The sequence below is a fragment of the Quercus robur genome, chromosome 8 (assembly GCF_932294415.1).
Source record: "Quercus robur chromosome 8, dhQueRobu3.1, whole genome shotgun sequence".
In the NCBI taxonomy this organism is placed as follows: domain Eukaryota; kingdom Viridiplantae; phylum Streptophyta; class Magnoliopsida; order Fagales; family Fagaceae; genus Quercus; species Quercus robur.
Window position 1 is genome coordinate 5,732,336 of NC_065541.1, and position 21,162 is coordinate 5,753,497.

Below are 21,162 nucleotides of genomic sequence, written 5' to 3' on the forward strand. Positions count from 1 at the left end.
TTGAAAAGAATAAATCTTCATCGTTGAATACTTCGTATATATAAATTAAAAAAAAAAATTAAAGTACTTCACTCTTTCTCTTATCGCTAGAACCAACACAGTGAAAATTGAAATAAATTTCTAAGACATTGCAATCTTACACCACACCACACCACACCACACCAGAGTATTAAAAACTAATGCTTTACTTGAAAGAACTGTCTTCAATCTCGTTTAGTTGTAAACTTACTACTGATCTCACTGTAGATGTACCACTGCAAGTTGATTCACTTCAATTACCTGCTCCAGTATGCACTTCTTTGCTGAAGACAGTTTCTCTTTAAAAAGCCTTGACAATAGCTATCTTCTATTTTCATATATGCCTGGCAATCCCAGCAATGCTTACGTGGAAGACCAACATGTAAAATATCAGCATCAAAAACTGCTGGTCAACCTAAATCATGAGTTTCGTTGTTCTTTAGTTTGTTTCTCAAAGTATTCTGTTGTTGTTGCTTGAACTGAATCATGAGTCTGATTGTCGATGAGCAGGTGTTTATCCAAGTTCATAGAAAGAATTGCTCATAATCCATTTATTGTTTTTCACTTGCTCAGCAAATAATTTGCCCCAACCATGAGGATGAGCCTTCTGCCTAGTAGCTTCTCCTCAGCATGAGCATAATATTTTAATGCAATAGTACTCCCAATCAGCAAGAGGCCTCCAAGTAGTGTCAGTCATCACTGTCAGTAATCTCAAAGACTGAGTTTTTAACCATAGAGGATTCTAACACTTTTCCATCTTTGAATCTGCATAGCGGAATTGCAGGTCTTTGCTTGCTTCCAGAAGTCCTGAGATTAGATGAGGCCAGAATGAGACGTTTTCCAACTTTATATCTTCCATGCTTATTCCCCAAACAGTCTGGAGTTCTAGCAGTTTGCAATGGCAACATCCTTGGTGGTGTTTTGACTGCAAACCCAGGGAGGGTATCAACATGTATGCTTGAGCATTTATCAATTGCTTTAGTCTTCAATTGTTCTTCCATTTGACCTTGAAAGGTTCTATGTGTGACATCAATATCAGAGATTGAAGGGCTGCTAAAACTGCTCACCTCAGTGGAAATTGGGAAATACCTCTTAATGATAGCTGTAACTGATACCACTTCTGATGACACGTCACTTGGGGCTGCCTTCACTATTGCACCGGTGCTCAATCCTTCTCTAGCCTCAACTTCATTTGCAGATGGACAAATATCAGACCTCTCTTTGGCAGTAACACCAGGAACGTCTTCATTTTTACCACTACATCCCTTCTTTATTTCACTTGCTGTGCACTCCAAAAGATGGTGTTTCTTCAATCTCTTATTTGTCTTTTCCTTTGGAATAAAGACAGTGCTCTGAAGCTCTTGTAGGGAAGATTTAACGCAGTTTGATCTTTCTGAACTCCTTTTCTTTCCTTCTCCTCTTGTGTCAGTCTGAACATTGTTTGTAAGGAAGTTTGGTGGTTTCAAATAAACGGTATCTTTGCTACCATCGTATAATACATGCTCTGCAACTTTAGTAGCCACACCCTTGGGTAAACCAGACCTACTTAAATCACTCAAAGGTTGTGCTTCCACATGCAGAAACCATGTTCCTTTCTTACCCTGGAAAGCATACTTCATTGGCATTGACTCAGGCAGATGGTAAAAGAATGACTTTCGCTTCACCTACTAGAACATGGAGTACAGAATTAGAAGCATTTTTTTATATAATAAAAGTAGATCATAAAGAAAAGCATTCAATAGTATAATTGAAAACAAGAAATGGGTAGTGAGTAAAATAAATATGATAAGGCACCATTAATCCTTGGATCATGATCTCTCCTGACTTGGGGAAACAATTGAAGTGCACTCTTTCAGCTTCTCCTACAGAGAGATGTTGCACTAAATTATCATTCCATAAACTAGATATGGCCATCATTTATCAAGCTTACACAAGACAAATGAACTAGAAGCTCTTCTATGAAACATAACATGGGGCAAGTATAGAGACTCACAATATGGAAGTAAACACACACACACACACACATATTCTCAAAGACCATATTAATAGGATCTTCACCAGCAAACCTTAGACTCCCTAAATTGATCAGTACTAACATCCTCATACAAGTAATTCTTCAAAGAGATTAACTTGGATATCACATTTAACCTTCTCCAATAGCACCAATGGTTTGCATTATTAAGGAATGTTATAAACCAATAAATCTAAGTTAATCAAAACAGAGCAAAATAATTTAGACCCCAAAAAAAATTTATAATCTTGCCAATCAGCTAATAAAATACAATAAATAAAGTTTTTTTTTTTAATAAATAATTATATTAATGTATAAAACTCTACTCAATCCCAGAGAGCCAAGTAAAGATAACCAAATAAAGGAAGCCTTTTTAATACGAAGAAAGTAATTTGGAAACAAAAATGGCTACCACCCAGAATAATTCACCTTATGATTTTTTCACAATGCATTACCCAAAAAAAAAAAAAAAAATGTATTATACAGAAAAGAGTGAATAGTATAAATGAGGAGAAAAGAAAAAAATTTTATAAAAAGAGAGTAATGGGTGTGAGATTATTTTGCTCATTTTACATGAAAGCTGCATTATTTTTAAAAGCAAAATGTGCTATACAGAAAAAAGTGGATAGTATAAAAAGAGAAAAAATTGATAGAAAAAAAAAAGGGTAATGGGTGTGAGATAATTTAGTTTTGCTCACTCTTGAAGTCTCTTGCAGTGATATCTGGAGGGACAGCCATTGCTATGCGAGTGCCCAAGTTAGTTTCTGTGAAGATTGGTACTTCCACAGTAGAAGCAGCCATTAGAGCTGTGAAGAAGGGACAGAGAAACTGCAAAAGAGAAGGCAATGAGTAATAATAATAATAATAATAATAATAATAAATGACTTTAGAAATGACATAGAATTCGCTGGGTCGGGTTTCGCCCGTTTTTAGGATGGACCATCAACTATTGAGGACATTTTTTTTGGACCCAATTAAAAAGAAAAAAAAAAGGGCACATAGGAATGAGCGAAGAAAAGCTCGGTGGATATTAATTTTGTTGAGTTTCAATTAGTTTAACTAATTTCATCAAAAAAAAAATAATAGGTTAACTGGTAAATTATTTTATTGTTGAATAAAAGATTTGAAGCTCAATTCTCGTCACATTAAAAATCGATTGATGTCTTGCTCTAGAGATTATCAAGAATAAACTTTATAGGTTGAAACTTAAAAAAAAAATTAATAATAATAATAATAAAACATTAGTCTTCCGAGTTTCATTAAAAAAGAAAAGAAAAAATATTGGTCTTCGGAGATAGGGCTGAAGAGAGAAGTTGACATCATGTTTTCTTTTTTTGGGAATTTCTTTATGGTCTATTAAAAGTATCTAATATTTTGAGAATATATCTTTTTTGCTCTTAAAAAGTTTTTAAAGAAAGGTCCTCTATTAAACTTATTTTTCATGATTATGTAAAACGTTTAGACAAATAAAATATTGATAACAGAATCAAGGAAAAGACATATATTTGTTTCTCAAAAAAAGAAAAAAACATATATAGTTGGTCCTAAAATTTGGGGTCACTTTTTTTTTAGTTCCTCAATTCAAACAGTCCATTTTTTTAAGAAGAAAAAGTTCACTTTTATTATTATTATTTTTTTTTTTTGGAGAAACACTTTTATTATTTTAAAAATGAGTAGTGGTAGGGGTAATACAAAATTTACTATTTAATAAAAAAATACATATTTTTATTATAATTAACTTTTCGACCAGTATGTCATCAGTAACCAATTACAAATAAAAAATTCACATATTTAATTACTAAGTAGTAGTCCACTCATTATATTTAATTGCCACAATAATTTGTAAATTTTATTTTATATAATAAAACTTATAGCATTTTCTTTTGAAAATTTGGAAATACACTTTGTTAACCGTTTAGAGTCTGTCTGGATACCGTTTATTTTGCTGAAAACTGAAAATATTGTAGCAAAATAATTTTAAATGTATAAATAGTGTCGTGAGACCTATTTTTAATGAAAGTTTTGTTGAAAAAAGAGGTTTGTAAGTCCCATGAACAGTGCACGAGACCCATTGAACAGTGCATAATCACGTGAAAACTAACTTCAAATAAAAATAAAAAAGCCAAAATGCCAAATGCTAGGACGTGGACGTGTATCCAAACGGATACTTAGTCTTTCCATGATCATGCTATTATAATTTTGATTACTTACATTACAAAATTTGACAAAGCAATATAGCACTCCTATAATTGTTGAGAAAATTTAGGAATATAATTTTTTTTATCATAATTTTGTCATAATTTTTATGTGACCGGTTTTTGAGTAGTAGAAAAAAATTGAGTTTATGTGAAAGTGATAGACAATCACTCACAACCTACCATGTCAAGATTATAAAACAACTCATGATTGTTGGGAGAGGAAAAAGCTTTAAAATATTTTTCAAATTTGAATGAATAAAATATAACCATTCAGATTTTACTATTTTAGGGATAAATATTAAATAGGAGTTAGACCCAAATATCTAATAGTACTCCATATTTTTAGTTTTTTTTTTTTTTTCTTAATACCAAAAATCAAATATTAACTTGGAACAATCTTCTTAAAAAAAAATAAAAATAAAAAAACACTTGCACAGTGGCACGTTTGCATATTATCCAAGACAAACGTAGGAGTTAGACTAACAATGGCGCAAGTTCTCTCCCTCACTGCATCTCTGTGTGCAGCTGAGACCCACAAAGCTTCTTCAAAGCCACTGAAGCTTGCCAAGACCTCCCGGGAGACAAAGACCAAGACACCTATTTACAATCCCAGAAAAGGTAAAAGTTCAACTTTCCTTTTGGTTCATGAGAAAATTCAAGAAAAGTGAAATGATGGGCTCTCTAAAAACAAACACTTAATTTAGTGTAATGGGTTATCATTGAATTTGATTTAAGTTTTAAAAATTGTATTTTCTTTCTCAGCAGCCAAAGGAAAGGTGTGTTATAGTAATATAAGAGAGGGCTTGGCTTTGTTTAATGTTAATTGAGAAAAAAAAGGTAAAACTTTTGGGTTTGGTTTCTTAGGAAGTGTAATGATAGAATAGAACATGATGGTTTTCAATGGAAAGCAATAAGTATCCATCTAATAGATGAGTGTAATGCCACCATTGTTCTTAGTGTGGTTCAAAATTTTGTTTTTCTTTCTTAAAAATCATGGGGAGTGTGTGTTTAGTAATATCAGTATAATATTTGTTTAACTTGGTTCTAGTTTACCTTCTTGTTACTCTGATTGACTTGAAAAAATGCAAATTTTCAGGTTCTGACAGTTCCTTTAACAAGATCCGGAAGCAGAATTTGGAGGTCTCACCTCACAGGGCTGGTAATTGTAGCTCCTCTGTGTGTCTCTGTGTATGTTGTAGAATTAGTGTATGATAGAATTGGATATTGGTGTTTTTGTTACTGCTTAAGTTTGGGAATATTGCAGTTCATCTATATTTGGCTATAAGAATAGTTGGTCAGAATTTTTGTGCCATTTTGGATTTCTAATGTCAATTTGTTTTTGGCTTTATATAGTGTCTGCAGTGAGATTGATGAGAATAGAGCTGGGTGGTGCTTTTGCTGACCTTTTGAATGAGAAAGGGAAGGGTTCTGGTGATAATGAGATGGGATATGTTGAAAGAACTCTTGGGTTTCGCACCCGGGAGTTAGAGGATCGGGATCTTAGATTGGTTCTCTCTCTATTTCTTATCTGTCGTTTTTGTATATATACTTTCTATTAATATTCAAAATTTCTTTAAGACCTTTTTCCTTAATCTCATTTCAAAATTTAAAGGAATGCAGGAAAATCTTGATATAATAGGTCCACCTAAAGGGTTTAAACTGTTTAAGTTTGATGTTCTTAGTGAAAGTGGGATAATAATACTCTCTTGCAGTCTGAAAAGTCTATCTTGGCAAAAAACTCTTCCATTTATATCTTTCCTTCTCCCTTTTGATATTATTTTTAAAAAATTATATAGGTTACAGATATTGTTGGCGGCACCATCCGTTGGAGGAGATATCTTGATTATTTAATCTGTTCAATATGCCATGATGATAGCACATTTAGACACATGGAGCCTCTTCTCTTACAGGTAATTTTGATTTTGCACGCTTCCTGTTGGCTCTTTGCATGCACCAACCATGGTGTTACAGCAGCCAGTATAACAATACAGTTGAGCGGGCAGATTTTATGAATTTGACCCTACATTTATACCTTCCTCTGGTTGCATGTATGCTTGCTAATAATTTATTGATATGTGGACTTATATTTCATCTGTATTCTAAGGAGTTTATGCTTGAATGCTGTTGAAGCAAATTGGAGGGTTCAGGGTTGCACAGAGAATATAAACCATTACCAAGATTCTTTGAAATTATATTGGGAAAGTTTGACCCTATACTTATAATTATCTCAATTACTTATGGTTTTGTTTTTAATCTCTGTTTCTAGATTCTCCGAATTGGTTTCTATGAGATTATCAAGCTAGATATGCCACATTATGCTGTTGTTGACGAGGTAAACTTTTGCTTATATTTAATTAATACTTTTAGTAAGGTTAATATGTACTAATTTCTATAGTTGGTTTTTTTAATCTATTTCAGCTAGAGATAATTATCAGCAATAATTGATTAACTGATTGGAGATATCCGTTTATCATTTTCTTCTATGAATATGAAAAGGTTGATATAGGTAGACCGAGCATTTTGCTGTGACATGTGTGCTGGGCATTGATTTTTAGGACTTAGATATATTAAAATAATTGATTAACTGATTGAAGATATATGTTTATCATTTTCTTCTATGAATAATGAAAAGTTGATATATCATATACGTAGATTGAGCATTTTGTTGTGAAATGTGTGCTGGGTGTTGAAAATACATGAAAATGATTCAGTGATCACTCTTTGCTGACCCTTTTTGGTGACTGGTGAATTTTCTGAAAGATCTGATTATTTTCATGATCTTACCGTTCTGCCTTTGACATGAAGATCACCCATGTGGCACCTATCATATATAGGGTCAAACCTTTGAATGTGACAAATTATTGTCTAGTTGGGTGTGACCTAGTTTCAGTTCTGGCCCTATAACTTCATAATTTTCACCCTTTTGGATGTAACTATCGTTTAAATGTTTCATCAAGTTGTTTATTTCTTTAGACACATTTGTTACGTATAACTGCAGAATGTGAGGCTTGCAAAGGTTGCCCTTAGACCAGGTGCTGGTAACATGGTCAATGGGATTCTGCGGAAGCTTGCTTTGCTTAAGGTTTGCTATTATCAATTAATACATGCTGCTGTTACATGATTACCGTGTTTGAATCCCTCAAACTTTGGTTTGCAGGAAAGTAACACTCTTCCTCTACCCAAAGTGGAGGGTGATGAACGTGCACAAGCACGTGCTCTTGCCATTCTGCACTCTCATCCTGTTGTAAGTACATGGTGCAACATTTTTACTTCTATGAAAAATGTTATTATAAGATAACCTGGATTGCCATCTATATTAACAAGTAAATATCCTGATCAAAGGGCCTGCTGTTAGAGTTACATTTTGCCAGAGTAAAGTTCTCTGGAGCAATATACAGTCAAATGTATGAAGTTTTCATTAAAATTCAAGGATTTAATTTCTCCAAAGGAAGCAAAATTAATGCTGACCAAATTTTGTATCTGTACCTGAAGTATTGGTTGTAAACTTCATTAACTTCCTTAAATTAGAAAATAATTGCAGGTAACTCAAGTTTAACCTGAGCTTTAACCTTACCATTCTACCATTCTCTAAATCATTAATGAAGACCAATTCATTGGACTAAAAGGCCAAACTCTGGACTTAACTCTCTGATTGACATTCCGTGTTATATGGAAAAAGTGTTGATAGGGTTTTCCACATGAATGAGTCGATGCTTCTTATATCTTTGAACAATTCGTTAACAGTTACTTGTCAAGGCCTTTTGCCACATCATATTTGATTTTCTGTTTCAGTGAGAATCATGCTTCATTGTACTACCGTACAAAACTTATTATTATTGTTTTCTAAAAAACATGAAGATAAAAAACATGAAAGGCTATCAACAATGGATGTATGTTTTCTTAGTGCTCATTAAATTTCTCCTTTCCAGTGGATGGTAAGGCGATGGACAAAGTATATTGGGCAAGAAGAAGCCATTAAATTGATGACCTGGAACAATAGTGATCCCAGTTTCAGCTTGAGGTTTTTGGCTACAATATTTTGTTCTTCCTCAGTATTTGATATGAAACAGATATCATAGCTGCCTCTTTTGATGGTAATGTCAGGGCAAACAGTGGGAAAGGTGTTTCAAGAGCTGACCTTGTGATGCAGCTTAATTCATTGAAGGTGCTTGATAACTTTTTGAAATTTTCTTACAGATGATTTAAGGTGCTTAATGATTTTATGTATCCACTTTGTGTTGTATTACCTCCTGACTAATGAATTGATGGACCACTTTCCTTGAAATTTGGATTTTGCAACTACTTAATCCTCATTTTGAGATCTTCTCTCTCTCACACACACAACACAGTATTTTAGAGTGTTTCGTGCTAGAAATGTATTGATAATTTTTCTTCTCTTGAGCTACAGGTCCCACATGAGCTCTCTTTGCATTTGGATGATTTTGTCCGTATTCAAACTGGGATGCAGGTTTGAGTTTGATATATGCTCTCTTTCGAACAGTCATAGGTTTATTTAAATGGAGGACAGTCATTCAGTGTTCCTGCTATATTGTCAAGTTGATGCCAACTAGGGTTGTTACTGAGAAGTTGCTAGATGATGACATTTCATTAGCAGAACAATTGTGATTAATATAATTTTTTACTCTTAAAAATTCATGAGGGCCCAGTGTAGATCAGTAATTCACTAATTCTAATTGTTATGTGGCCATGTGGCATTCTCTTGGTTGTCTCTTAACTGTAGGCAATCACCAATCTTTATGTAATAACTGATGTGCATATTGTGTGTGTTAAGAGGAGGAGGGGGAGGGGGGGTGATTAAAAGATTTCCTACAGAAAGGGGAACTATGGTGATGTTTTCCCAATTAATATCAGTCATTACTGAAGCGCTTAAGTTCTGTTTCATTTTCTAATTACTTACATGTCTTCATTTCAGATTGTCATACAAGCTGGCTTACTCAAAGAAGGTTTATGTTCTGTTCAGGATGAGAGTGCAGGTCATTTTATCCTAACTTTAATTTGGATGTGAGTCAAATTATGGCTTCCACTAAAAAAAGGAAGTGGATTTTCATAAATATATCTTTCCCTGACATGTTGTGGCCAATATGATGGATCTGGTCAAAGATGAATGGGTGTTTGATAGTCTTACCAAGACCGATAGTGTCCATGTTTATATATTTATAGATCATGCCTAGATGAACATGGATACATTTCTATTTTCGTATTAGACCATGCACTATTTTTCTTCAATTCTTGGGAACAGTGTATGGAAAAGTTCAAGGATTTGACTTTAACTTTTCAGTTCAACTGTGTGGAGTTTGTAAATTGATGCCCCTAATATTATATTACAACTCATTGCAGGCATGGTTGTTTCTGTTGTAAATCCTCAACCTGGTGACAGAATAATTGATTGTTGTGCTGCTCCAGGAGGAAAGACTCTTTACATTGCATCCCAATTAAGTGGCCAAGGTATTCTTCATTGGAAGAAAAGTCATATTGGTCAATTGAAGTGATTTCTGCTACATATGAATTATTTAAAATCTTCCTTTTTGCTTGAATAAGGACTCATGTAATGCCTATTCATTTTCTCTCAGCAGAGAGAGCAGAAATGAAAATCATTGTTTTTTTTTTTTTAATTTATTTTTTATAGCAAAACCATTGACTCTTTCATAAGATGAATCATGAGAGGTTTGCAGTCATTCTTACAATTGAACACGGAATATCATGTTATTCCTTTTTGACTGCTTAGATGAACTTTTTTTTTTGGGGGGTGAAGAGAGGGGCATACGTGAGAAATGAGAACTTAATTGGAAGACTCAAACCCAGAAACTTTTTCACACCTCAGATTTCCTAAACTGAGTTAAGTTCTTAGGTGAAGCACTTTAGATCCTCAATTTACATTTTTTACTTTGGAGTATTCCAGTTATAGATGGAAGATATCCTCCTTAAAGCTCAAGTTCAAGCTACAGGATAGCTGATTTGGTGGCTATTTTGATTGTTGTTATTATAATGTATTGTAGTAAGAAATATCTACAATCTTATTTTTGTAATAATAAATTGGACTTCTTAAAATAAATATAAAAATAAAAAATTATACCAGGATGGTGGAATAGCTTGATCTAAGTGACAAAAGTTTATGTTTTTATTTTCTTTACTTCCACTTTTGAGCAATAATAAATAATACTGAAAATGCAATATGGTGTATCAGGTATGGTATCTGCAATTGACATAAACAAAGGCCGGTTAAGAATCCTTAAAGAGACAGCCAAGTTGCACCAAGTAGATGGTGTCATCACCACCATCCATAGTGATCTTCGTATCATTGCTGTAAGTTATTATCCTATGTAAATCTGGTTCCCTGTTTTGAACATTTAATTTCTTACGAAAACCCATTTTACAGGAAAAGAATCCAGTGAAAGGTGATAAGGTTTTGTTGGATACCCCATGTTCTGGACTGGGTGTTCTCTCGAAGGTGATTGTCTAAGAACCACATGTATCTTTATATGTTTTTTTGCATTCAGTATCTATTATATTTTCAATTATTGACTGCTTGACTTTACCAAAATGTTGTGTACCTTATTGACCTTTTGAAGAGAGCGGACCTGCGCTGGAATAGGAAGTTAGAGGATATGGAACAGCTGAAGAATTTACAGGATGAGCTGTTGGATGCAGCATCCATGTATGACCAGAAGTTCTCCCTCTCTCTCTCTCTCTCTCTCTCTCACTCTCTCTCTCTCACACACACACACATGTAGGGTGTATAAGAGAAAATTTTCATATCCTTTGATCAACTTTTTTTTTTTTTGTTTGTTTATCTGTTTTAATTGTGCATTATAGATTGGTAAATCCTGGTGGAGTTTTAATATACAGTACCTGCTCAATAGATCCTGAAGAGAATGAAGAGAGGGTGGCTTCATTTCTTCTTCGGCATCCGGTAGGTTTATCACATGATTTTTTTAAATGCTTTGTTCATGTTTCCAGCTAATACTTTTAAGAAAGGTGCAAACTGCCCCATAGTTTCCAGAGGATGAGATTGAACTTCCCTGCAAATCCTTTTTTTATTTGGTAAATCAAAAGCTTAGACAAAGAATCACATGTACTTTTCCAGCTACTCCTAGAAAATATGTCAGATACTCCTAGTAAATATGTCAGAGAACGTACCAAGGATGAAATTTTTGTTGTATGCCATCATTCTCCTTGGATATCTGGGATAATTGATCAAACTCAATATGTACTTTTGATGGTTGAAACCAAAAGAAACGGAAAAATGAGCATGCATGTTTATAAATACAAATAAAAAGACATGCACACATATATGTTACTTTTTGGGGTTAGAAAAGTGTGTTTATCTGTACTTTTTTTTTTTTGGGTCTCAGGAATTTTCTGTAGATCCTGTTGACAGATATGTGCCACCTGATTTTGTAACGGAACATGGTTTCTATTCCTCCAACCCAGTAAAACATTTACTTGATGGGGCCTTTGCAGCTCGTCTAGTTCGAGCCTCATAAAACAGATGTAAGTATAGCCACCCTGGCAATCTCAGCGCATCGATTTCAGATTACTTATTTCTAATATTGTGGAAATATAGAGGCCAGGATTTTACCATCTGTAGGATAAATTTCACACTCAGAAATTAGTTATGAAGGAAATAGCTTTCTTCCACAGGCATATGCAATCTTCTTATTCTAGGGCCATTCAATTCCCACTGCATGACTGATATTCCTTGATTCCCTGGTGATTCATTATACTGAGGCTGGAGCATTGGGAGATTCATGTGGATTACATCCTTCATCAAATGCTTGGGGAGCATTCTCTCTTGATCACTCAGTTTCTAAGTCAGGGCTGCTTAAAACATGGTGAAACAAGATATCAATGCATTGACAAGCAAAGGGCTAAAGTTTTACACCTCCTTAGGTTCAACAAGGTCCCAATTGATTCACATGTTGGGAGATGGCACTAGGGAGCTACATGAGAGGCTCCACCAAGTCATCAACACAATAATGATCTCATGCATCATCTTTGTCACAAAAGTCTGGACCCTACACTATGTGAGACTCACTTGTGAGGGAGATGATGCATATGCTGGATGCACAAGATAACTTCGAACCAACAATAGTTTCTAACTTCGTCTTATATAGGAGGCACTGCGGTGCAAATATGGATCAGTAAAACCAGAGGATCATTTGTAGCATCATGTTGTCTTACTATGAAATGCAATTTTGTAACCGCTAACTTTAAGTTCATGCCAACGCATGGGAAGAATACCTTTAGAAGAACCTTCAAATTTAAAATTAACTATTGCACACCCATAAAAATGTAAAGTGAAAGTCTCCATATGCTGCTAAAGGATCTCCAAATTTATGTGTTAAAATCTGAAGATTTTCATTGATCAAAAATCAAAATTATCTATACCCATAAAGTTGATTTATAAACAAAAATGAAAAATGCTTGGATATTGTTTTTTATCATATTTTAAGTATGTCTATAAACATTTGGTTTTTATTCTGCTAAATGTTAAGGTATTATTTACAAAAGTAACGGATAAGAAGAGTGTTGAATTTTTTTGATCATTGTCTTTTTTTTTTTTTTTTTTTAATAAATTTTTTTGTCATTGTATTTTGACGGACTAGAAATAGATTTTTCTTACACAAAAAGATAATGAATGTTAATTATATCTTGATCCTTTTGAAAAGGAGACTACATTATATTATAGTGGCATAAACCTCTACAAATCTATACGACAAAATTAGGTGCAATTCATTAATTAATTTCAACCATGTTGTACATTGGCCAATAAATCTCATAGTTGAATTAATTGTTATTGTGAGAAGATAACACATTTGTGCATGAATATAGAAAATATATTGATGTAATTGTACATATCGGTCGTTTTAAGCATAAAAAAATAGTGGAATAATCATGTTTTGTATATATCTTTACTTTTAATAGTTAATGTAGGGTTAAGGACCCAAATCATGTATTGGGTCTTGGGTCTTGACTGAGGATGTGAGCAATCCGAGGACGAGTGAATGATAATGAATGGTATAAACCTAGGATTCAATGAGCAAAATACAGATAGGAGGATAGTCCAAGGAGGAATATCTCCTCGGATATGATAAATTCGTCTCAAATACGTATTCCAACAATCACGATAACCTTCCAAGAAGCTCCAGTGATAAAGATGTGTCTCATGAATATACGAGAAAGAAGGAAACCCAAAAATATCTAAGGGAAAGCTGCTACCATCGCATTAAATGCACTGCAGTTACTTTTTTAGCTGCATTTATGTGAAGAAGACCTCTGAACAGTACTGTTTTGGCCATCACAACTCACAGAAAAGCCAAAGAGGGTATTCGATGGGACAGGTACTCAAGTAAGGGCTCAGATGGTCAACAAGTGTAGGATCAAGATGGTCCAATGAGAGCTATATAATGTGAGAGACCCTCCATGAGAAAGGATCAGAAAATTCATCAGAGAAAGTACTGTAACAATCTAAATTGTATTTGTATCCAATTGTGATCAACTTATAAAAGGGAGACCTCCTCGGACTATAAGTCTATTGATATCAGGATCTCTTATTAGTGTTTGATTGTCATTTAATTCAGCATTAGCCGTTGTCCAAACTCACTAAGGCCTAGTTCTTTGATCCACTCTCTACAAATTCATTATACTGGGCTCATTGGGCCAAGACCCTACAACTTGGGCTTGGGCCGTAAACCGTGTCCCTACAATTAACAATCATGCAAAGAACACAATAATTTTCACAAAAATAAGAATTGGAATAATATCATTTTTTATATGGGTCAACTACTAACATTAGTTTTATTGGTGACAAGCCGACAACCACAACATTTCACTTCAATAGGCTAGTAACCCTAAGCTTATTTGAATAGTTACATATAAGTTTATTGCCTGCCTACTATAAAATGTTTTAAAAGATTAAAAGTGCACTTTACATCATCTAAATTTGGGGTTGCCCTTGAATCAGTAACTCAACTTTCAAAACTTGCAATTAATTTACACATTTGTTTATTACAACAATATCAACGTACATCTTTCACTATGGTTCGTCACATTTTTGCCATTAACTCGCATGAAAACAACATTGTTTTTGCTTGGGTCAGAGACTAGATTGTAACTAATGTTAAAAGATACATTCATATAGGTGTAATAGTTAGGGGCCTAAATCGTAAGTTTAACTTTTATTCATTTTGATAACTTGATAGTTGGGAGGGAAATTTGAAATTTGGATATCTCCATTACATATCAAAATTAATACTAAATTTTAAGGAAATAAATTATATTTTAGCAAAAGGAAAAACAGATAAGAAAAAAGAGATGTTAAATTACAAATTACAACTTCTAAGGGGCCATTTGGTCACCATTTTCAAAACATAGTGTTCAGTGTTTAAACATTGAACACTAGTGTCCAAAATTTAAAAAATGTGTTTGGTCGCCCTTTTCTGTTCAGGGTTGTTTGAAAAATATTGTTTAAAAACCCATGTTTGAACAGAGTTTTTTGGAATCACCTCGGAGCTAATTTTAAACAACAAAAATGCAGTTTCAATGGCACTTCGGTAATTAAATTGAACACTCTTCTGGGGCCCACCTAGTTAGATTTTTTTCTAGTTTGTCTCCTCTCTTTACTCTCATCTCTTCACACCCGAATCCTCTCTACCTGGTACGAAGATCACACAGTAGTCAGAGCAACCCAGAACTCTCCATAACTCCCCTCACCTCCATAACTCCCCTGACTGACCCAGCACCATTCCACCTCCATAACTCCCCTCACCGACCTAGCGCCATTAATCCTCACCGACCCATCATAATCGCGTCTTCTACACACACCGCATCACCAACCTCAGTCAATCACATTAATCCCTTTCTTAGAATTAATTCCTCACCTACTAAGCTCTGTTGCTAAAAAGCCAAACTCACACAGTCCGAAGGGCTTGGTCAGGTAAAGATTTGTAATTTTCTTAATTACTTGTTGCAGCTTTCTTTCACATCCCAATCTAATTTAGACCATTTCACATTAATCCAGCTTAGGGCTTATTTAATCCCACATCTTCATTCAGATGGAAGCCTCGCTCTCATCCTCATCCACCTCTCTCGTGCTATACAGAGCATTTGCTTCCTCCTCTCATCGTGTTCCCTTACTGGTAGGTCTGTCTAATATAGTGAATCATTTTTGCTTGTTCTGTTATAATCTTGTACCTAGGTCATGCATTTTCTCTTCATTTTGTGGCCTCTGTGTTGTTGCTGATGTGAACTTGAGATCAGTAGGTGTAAGTGTAAGTTTCATATGTATTTATTATAGTCTTTATGTACGTTGTGTTGACAAAATAAGAGACTAGTGTCAAATATAGTACATAATATGGATAGAGATTGTCTTAATTTCCTCTTGCCTTTTGTACAAGGGTTTTGGTTGAATTAGTTCTACTATCATTTTAGTTAGTAAAAAATAAAAGGGTCCATGATATAATTAAATTGACATCACTATAATTTTTTCTTAGGGATAATCACTTACAATTATATAAATATACAATGCCACTGCAAGTGTATGATAAACCGATGTGTATACAATGCATACCTATGTATTTTTCCTTTAGTTTTGTTAAATTTTCTCTTATATGCCTGCTACTTAGGTCTTTTAGTGAGTAGGAAGTTAATGTTTTTTAATCCATATCATATAATTTCAAATGACGAGTCTATGTAAGTATACCAAAATTTATTTAGATGGAAGAGAGAACAGCTGATGCCGAGGATAGGAAGTTATGGCCTGAAGTAGTCGAGAAACATTTCATTGATATCTTGTTAGAAGAGGACGCTAAAGGGAATATGCCCCAAGGCCAGTTCAAGACTGGAACTTGGACAATCGTTATGAATGAGTTTAACAAACGCACGAATAAAAATTACAACAAGACACAACTTACACAAAAATATCAACGAATGAAAGGTCGACACCGCACATTCTTCCAGCTTATCGCACGTACAGGAATGGGATGGGACCCCATTTCAAATATAGTGACGGCCAGTGAGGAAGCTTGGGCTGCTGCATTTGTGGTAAGTCCTTTAACATACTCCAAACAAAATTTATTACAATTAGCTCTATGCATAGTTTATGGTTGTAATTAAAATGATGCTGAAATCTACCTTGTGTTCATAATAGCATGACCCATCTTTTAAACACTGAATGTATTCACAACTAAAAAAAATAGTGATAAGGCAAAAACAAAAATTCATACATATGGACTAGCACTATGTTGTAAGTGTATACGTATCTTTCTTTACCTTTCCCTGCATATTAAGAATATGAGGTTTATTAAATGGTGTATTAATAAATAGTGTGTTCAAATAGTTTTTTTTAGCATTTTCTCATGATGATGCTTTTAGGAATGGAATAAAATCTTATCTAAGGGGTTTATTACTGTAGAAAACAAAAATGTGATTTTGGTATAAAGTTAATAGGGTTATTATTACTGTTACTCTTTTTGTTTTTGGTATCTAAGAGTGGATGGTTATTATAGGGTTATTATTACTGTTACTTTTTTTGTTTTTGGTATCTAAGAGTGGATGGTTATTATAGGGTTATTATAATTACCCATCTAATTTGTATTAGGTTTTATATGAATAAGTCATATAACCCAATATATATGGTTGTTAATAGGTCAATCATAAATTCAAGGAGTTCAAGAAAAAGGGGCTGAAACACTACGACCTGTTGGGCAGGCTTTTCAATTCAAACATAGCCACGGGTTTCCTCCAAATTTCATCTGCCCAACCAGCTCCCAACAGTGACGAAGAGAGAGAGCTGGATGCAGCCTTCCTATCATCAGGGGTGCATGTCAACGTCAACACCGATAGTGTAGATGATGTGGAGGAGTTGCCCACACCAAGTGAAGTCCAAAGCTGGAGGCAAGCTAAAAAGCGGCCAGTTGAACCATTTCATTCAAGCGAAAAAAGGAAGAAAGGGCACTCCCTTGAAAGCATAACTGAAGCTATTTGGGGGTTTACTGACATGAGGAATCGGAGGGGGAAAAGGTCCATTGACACTAGAGACTCTGGTGTGGGGGGTGACATTAAGTCAGTTACAGAAGCTGTAACACTGCTCAACCAATACACCGATGTGGATCATGTCACATATTGCAAGGTCGTGCAGGAGTTTCATAACTTCAAGAGTAGAGCCGCTTCTTTTGCTATGACGGTCGATAGGAGAAGGGCTTGGATTGAGTTCATTGGGGGTGGATTGCAGTAGTTGTGGGGGTGGTTGAGAATGTGTGCCGTTTAAAGAGCTGCAAGGAAGTTAATTAGTTTAGTTATTTTGCTTTAATGTGAATAGACAAAGTCTGTATTATGTTAATATTTTGGACAATGTTTGCATGCTACCTTCCTTTATTAGTACTATATAATACTTTGGACATCTATGCGAGTTATGTAAGAAATATGGGATTAGTTTGTTGTGGCTTTGTACTATTTAAATTGCAATTGCTTTGTTGTGGCTTTGTGCTGTTTTGTAAGAAATATGGGATTAGTTTGTTGTGGCTTTGTGCTGTTTAAATTGCAATTGCTTTGTTGTGGCTTTGTGCTATTTTGTTTGGTGACATATATATATATTTTAGAAAATCAGATGTGTTCTTTATGGAATTTCTATAGTACACACAGTAACATCTATAAATATATATATATATATATATATATGTAGTGCTTCCAGCAACATATAAACTCACTTATGTTGACATACTCATTTATATATACTCACTTATGCAGAATCACTTCTCAACAAACAAAAAAAAAAAATTGCTATGCAGAATTATTTTCTCACTTATGTAGAAATATATATACTCACTTATATATACATATAGCCATATATACTCATTTATATATACTGACTTATATATATAGATACAACAATATATATATATATATATACATACAACAATATAGATATATATATATATACATATAGCAACATATATATATATGTACTTCTTTATAGTGGTTGATGTGAACTTTTTGGCTGCCCACAGGTGTGATTCAGTTATGGCCGATATCGATTCAGATCGTGATTCAGTCATGACTGATCCCGATTCAGATGAGTACGATAATGAGGTAGAACTTGGGATTGCCATAACCTATGTTCAACTATGTATAGAGTACGTGCAAAAGTACTACATGAAGCAACCTATGTGCACTAGTATCCTAAGTGGGAGGTCATATGTGATTGAAGTACTAGAAGGAAATCCCCAAGTGTGTTACGACATATTCCGCATGGACAAGACCATTTTTAGGCACTTGTATAATGAGTTGAAGTGGCTGCAGCTATTAGAGGAGGACACTGGTATTGTTTCAGTTGAGGAGGCCATTGGGACAATGTTATTTATCGTCGGACACAACGCTGACTACCGGCTAATTGCCAACTGCTTCCAACATTCTCTCGAGACCATTCAAAGGCAGTTCCGGCATGCCTTGCGTGCTATCCATGCTTTGGGATGTCTCATCATCCGGCCCGACGCTGATGTAGCTGAGCTTCCTCATTCACTTCGAGGGAATGAGAAATATTATCCATGGTTTGAGGTATGCTTTGATTTTTCTCTTTTTAGTTCTTAGATAAATTATCACTTTGATTGATTGAAATCTGAAAAATCTATAATAGAGAATAGAAAGAATCCCCTATGAAGTGTGAAAGAGAGCTGATTGCACATAAGTTGAATTTGCCTAATTAGAGCTACCTATTTTTTTAACAGAAATGTGTGGGGGCCATCGATGGGACGCACATAAGTGCTTCTGCCCCATCTGATAGGACCACCGCATTCATAGATAGACAAAGTGACATCACCAAAAACATGATGTGTGCATGCAACTTCAACATGCAGTTTACGTATGTGCATTCTAGATAGGAAGGGAGTGCGAATGATTCAGGAGTCATGCAGGACGCACTTGGACATGCCGAGTATGAGTTCCCTTGGCTGCCTAGAGGTAAAAAAAAATTTTGGTGCATTTGGTTTTGGATTTGTTCTTTGGGTATCTGCATCAGTATGATAGCTTTCATAATTGTAGCTGCAACACTGCAGAACTAGGGCTAGCAAAATTTCGATATATGAGTTGCACTTACATGTTGTGAACTTGAAAGAATTGCTGATTAGATTTGCAAACATTTGAACAAATAGCTAAACTTATAATAGTAATCTTTGGCCAGTAATTTGAATTATCTTATACCATGAGAACTAAAGTCATGCCAGAGATATCTAAAACAATTTCTACATTGTGGTTAATGCATTGCACAGTATGTAGAATAAAATTTTGTCACTCTTGTGATTTTGAGTTGTTTCTTATAAATTCAAAATATTGCTGTGATAGTTAAAAGTGAAGAAGTAATTATTGTGGTAAATCCGCTTAACAAACATTATACTAAGCATGTTGTCATCTGATTAAGTGTGGTTCTTAATTTCTAATAAAAATCTAGATGTTTTTCCTTCCATTTGTTCTTCTTTCATATTTGCGGAAAATCAGTAAAGCAAGCAAAGTACCTGACTGATATAAATATATGAGCCCTACAACTTCCATAGTGGAAGGTAAAATCCAAAACTAAAACTTTTCAATAATCATTCTTGTTTTTCATTTCTTTTATTTCATTTGAATCGAAATGCCCTCAGCACTCGACCAATTCCCTGTTCATATTGCATGAACTTACAAAATGCCAAGTGAAAAATGGTAAAAAAAGAGTCAAAGAAAAAGATCATTTTAAATTTTACAAACTTCAAAAGTTCAATAGCCTTTTGATGAAAGAAATTTGAGAACCCACCTTGTTCCATCCTCTTGTGAGCATAACATGGCCCATTCCTCTCTCAATCTTAATACCTTTGGATGCAATGCATCTGCTTTAAATTGTTCCAAAAACTATACTGATGATACATGTATTGGTGTTGATCATCAGGCACTGGATACGACAAGTAGTCATTTCAGCTTTGCATAAAATGAGCAATATTATTTTCTATATCATGTTTGTAGTAATTAACATTGAGAATTATGCATTGAACAAATTTCAAGCAATGACACATTTTACGTGTGGACAAGAAGTATTTTTGGTGTAAAATTTAAATAAAATTGAATCTAGCCATTTGCAAAACTCTTACCGAGAAAAGTGATGGTAATAAAGAGGTTTGTACATGTATTTGGCGTTGTCAAAACGTGTGGGGATCTCTAGTTGCATTGAATTAAGTTTTATATTCCTATTTACATTATAGACTAAATATTAAATGTGCACAACATTGTATATTTATACAATTGTGTATACTTTACATGAACAATAATTACAAACATATTATATATAAAAAATGTGATTATAAACATATAATTGTCTTGAGGTTATTTTTTACCCCCTATTCTTGTCTATTGTCAGTATTGATGATAAAAAGTGAGTCTAGTGGCCCTTACTTGCCATAAAAGTTAGAGGCCAGTTTTGATATAAATTTTGATATAGTCATTTGTTCCTCTTTCATATTTGTTCAGTGAGGATCATCTCCTTTTTAAAACAAGGCCAAATTCAAAAGGTTGTCACAGCCGTTTGAATCTAGTCTCATATCAACTGGTGCCACAATTGTTTTCCCTCTTCCAATTAGGTGGCCACATTATAATATCAAAATATTAATTAAATTATACATGTTTATAAATAAAGATGTAAATATCAGGGGAGGTTCTTGATTAAACGGTTATCACTTCTATAAATGGTAACTATGTTTCTGTGTATGGTGATCCTTTTGCAATTTTTCTTTTATTGTCACTTAAAAATAGTTGTGTTGGGTAACATTAATTGCCAATGGTTATTACTCTTATTGCAGGATCGTACTACCTCGTTGACTCGGGGTACGCAATAGGTAGTGCATTCCTCCCCCTAGACAAGTCCTCACGCTACCATGACCAAGAGTTTCGAGGTGC

The 21,162-nt window shown here is 34.3% G+C and overlaps 3 protein-coding genes across 7 annotated transcripts; 2 read left to right on the plus strand and 1 right to left on the minus strand.

Moving 5' to 3' along the window:
• Positions 1-2,879, minus strand: LOC126694301 (uncharacterized). Of its 4 annotated transcripts, none has more exons than XM_050390462.1 (3): positions 2,728-2,879; positions 1,813-1,880; positions 1-1,682 (listed from the first exon to the last, which is right to left on the minus strand). In XM_050390462.1, the coding sequence occupies exons 1-3, from the start codon at positions 2,828-2,830 to the stop codon at positions 708-710; spliced, it is 1,146 nt and encodes a 381-aa protein (XP_050246419.1). In that variant the 5' UTR covers positions 2,831-2,879; the 3' UTR covers positions 1-707. The 4 variants fall into 4 exon arrangements, with proteins under 4 accessions (XP_050246419.1, XP_050246420.1, XP_050246422.1 ...); XM_050390463.1 differs by having other exon boundaries at positions 1-1,685; positions 2,728-2,807; XM_050390465.1 differs by lacking the exon at positions 1,813-1,880 and having other exon boundaries at positions 2,728-2,868.
• A 1,770-nt stretch (positions 2,880-4,649) lies between these two features.
• Positions 4,650-12,519, plus strand: LOC126694303 (uncharacterized). 2 transcript variants are annotated; one of them, XM_050390467.1, is made up of 18 exons: positions 4,650-4,845; positions 5,324-5,386; positions 5,581-5,735; positions 6,024-6,137; positions 6,494-6,559; positions 7,226-7,309; positions 7,385-7,471; positions 8,157-8,248; positions 8,332-8,392; positions 8,636-8,695; positions 9,161-9,221; positions 9,586-9,693; positions 10,433-10,551; positions 10,625-10,696; positions 10,818-10,903; positions 11,062-11,158; positions 11,601-11,739; positions 11,877-12,519. In XM_050390467.1, the coding sequence occupies exons 1-17, from the start codon at positions 4,713-4,715 to the stop codon at positions 11,730-11,732; spliced, it is 1,590 nt and encodes a 529-aa protein (XP_050246424.1). In that variant the 5' UTR covers positions 4,650-4,712; the 3' UTR covers positions 11,733-11,739; positions 11,877-12,519. The 2 variants fall into 2 exon arrangements, with proteins under 2 accessions (XP_050246424.1, XP_050246423.1); XM_050390466.1 differs by having other exon boundaries at positions 4,651-4,845; positions 11,890-12,519.
• A 3,444-nt stretch (positions 12,520-15,963) lies between these two features.
• On the plus strand, positions 15,964-17,482 carry LOC126695745 (uncharacterized protein At2g29880-like). Its single transcript, XM_050392566.1, has 2 exons — positions 15,964-16,290; positions 16,895-17,482. Exons 1-2 carry the CDS (start codon positions 15,964-15,966, stop codon positions 17,480-17,482), a joined length of 915 nt encoding a protein of 304 aa, XP_050248523.1.
• Positions 17,483-21,162: the final 3,680 nt, after the last annotated feature.

Coding starts and splice junctions, on each gene's coding strand:
- LOC126694301 (XM_050390462.1), bottom strand. CDS start 2,830: ATGGCTGCTTCTACTGTGGAAGTACCAATCTTCACAGAAACTAACTTG. Junction 1,881..2,727: donor CACTGCAAGAGACTTCAAGA/GTGAGCAAAACT, acceptor ATCTCTCTGTAG/GAGAAGCTGAAAGAGTGCAC. Junction 1,683..1,812: donor TCATGATCCAAGGATTAATG/GTGCCTTATCAT, acceptor ATGTTCTAGTAG/GTGAAGCGAAAGTCATTCTT.
- LOC126694303 (XM_050390467.1), top strand. CDS start 4,713: ATGGCGCAAGTTCTCTCCCTCACTGCATCTCTGTGTGCAGCTGAGACC. Junction 8,393..8,635: donor TGCAGCTTAATTCATTGAAG/GTGCTTGATAAC, acceptor CTTGAGCTACAG/GTCCCACATGAGCTCTCTTT. Junction 10,697..10,817: donor GACTGGGTGTTCTCTCGAAG/GTGATTGTCTAA, acceptor GACCTTTTGAAG/AGAGCGGACCTGCGCTGGAA.
- LOC126695745 (XM_050392566.1), top strand. CDS start 15,964: ATGGAAGAGAGAACAGCTGATGCCGAGGATAGGAAGTTATGGCCTGAA. Junction 16,291..16,894: donor CTTGGGCTGCTGCATTTGTG/GTAAGTCCTTTA, acceptor GGTTGTTAATAG/GTCAATCATAAATTCAAGGA.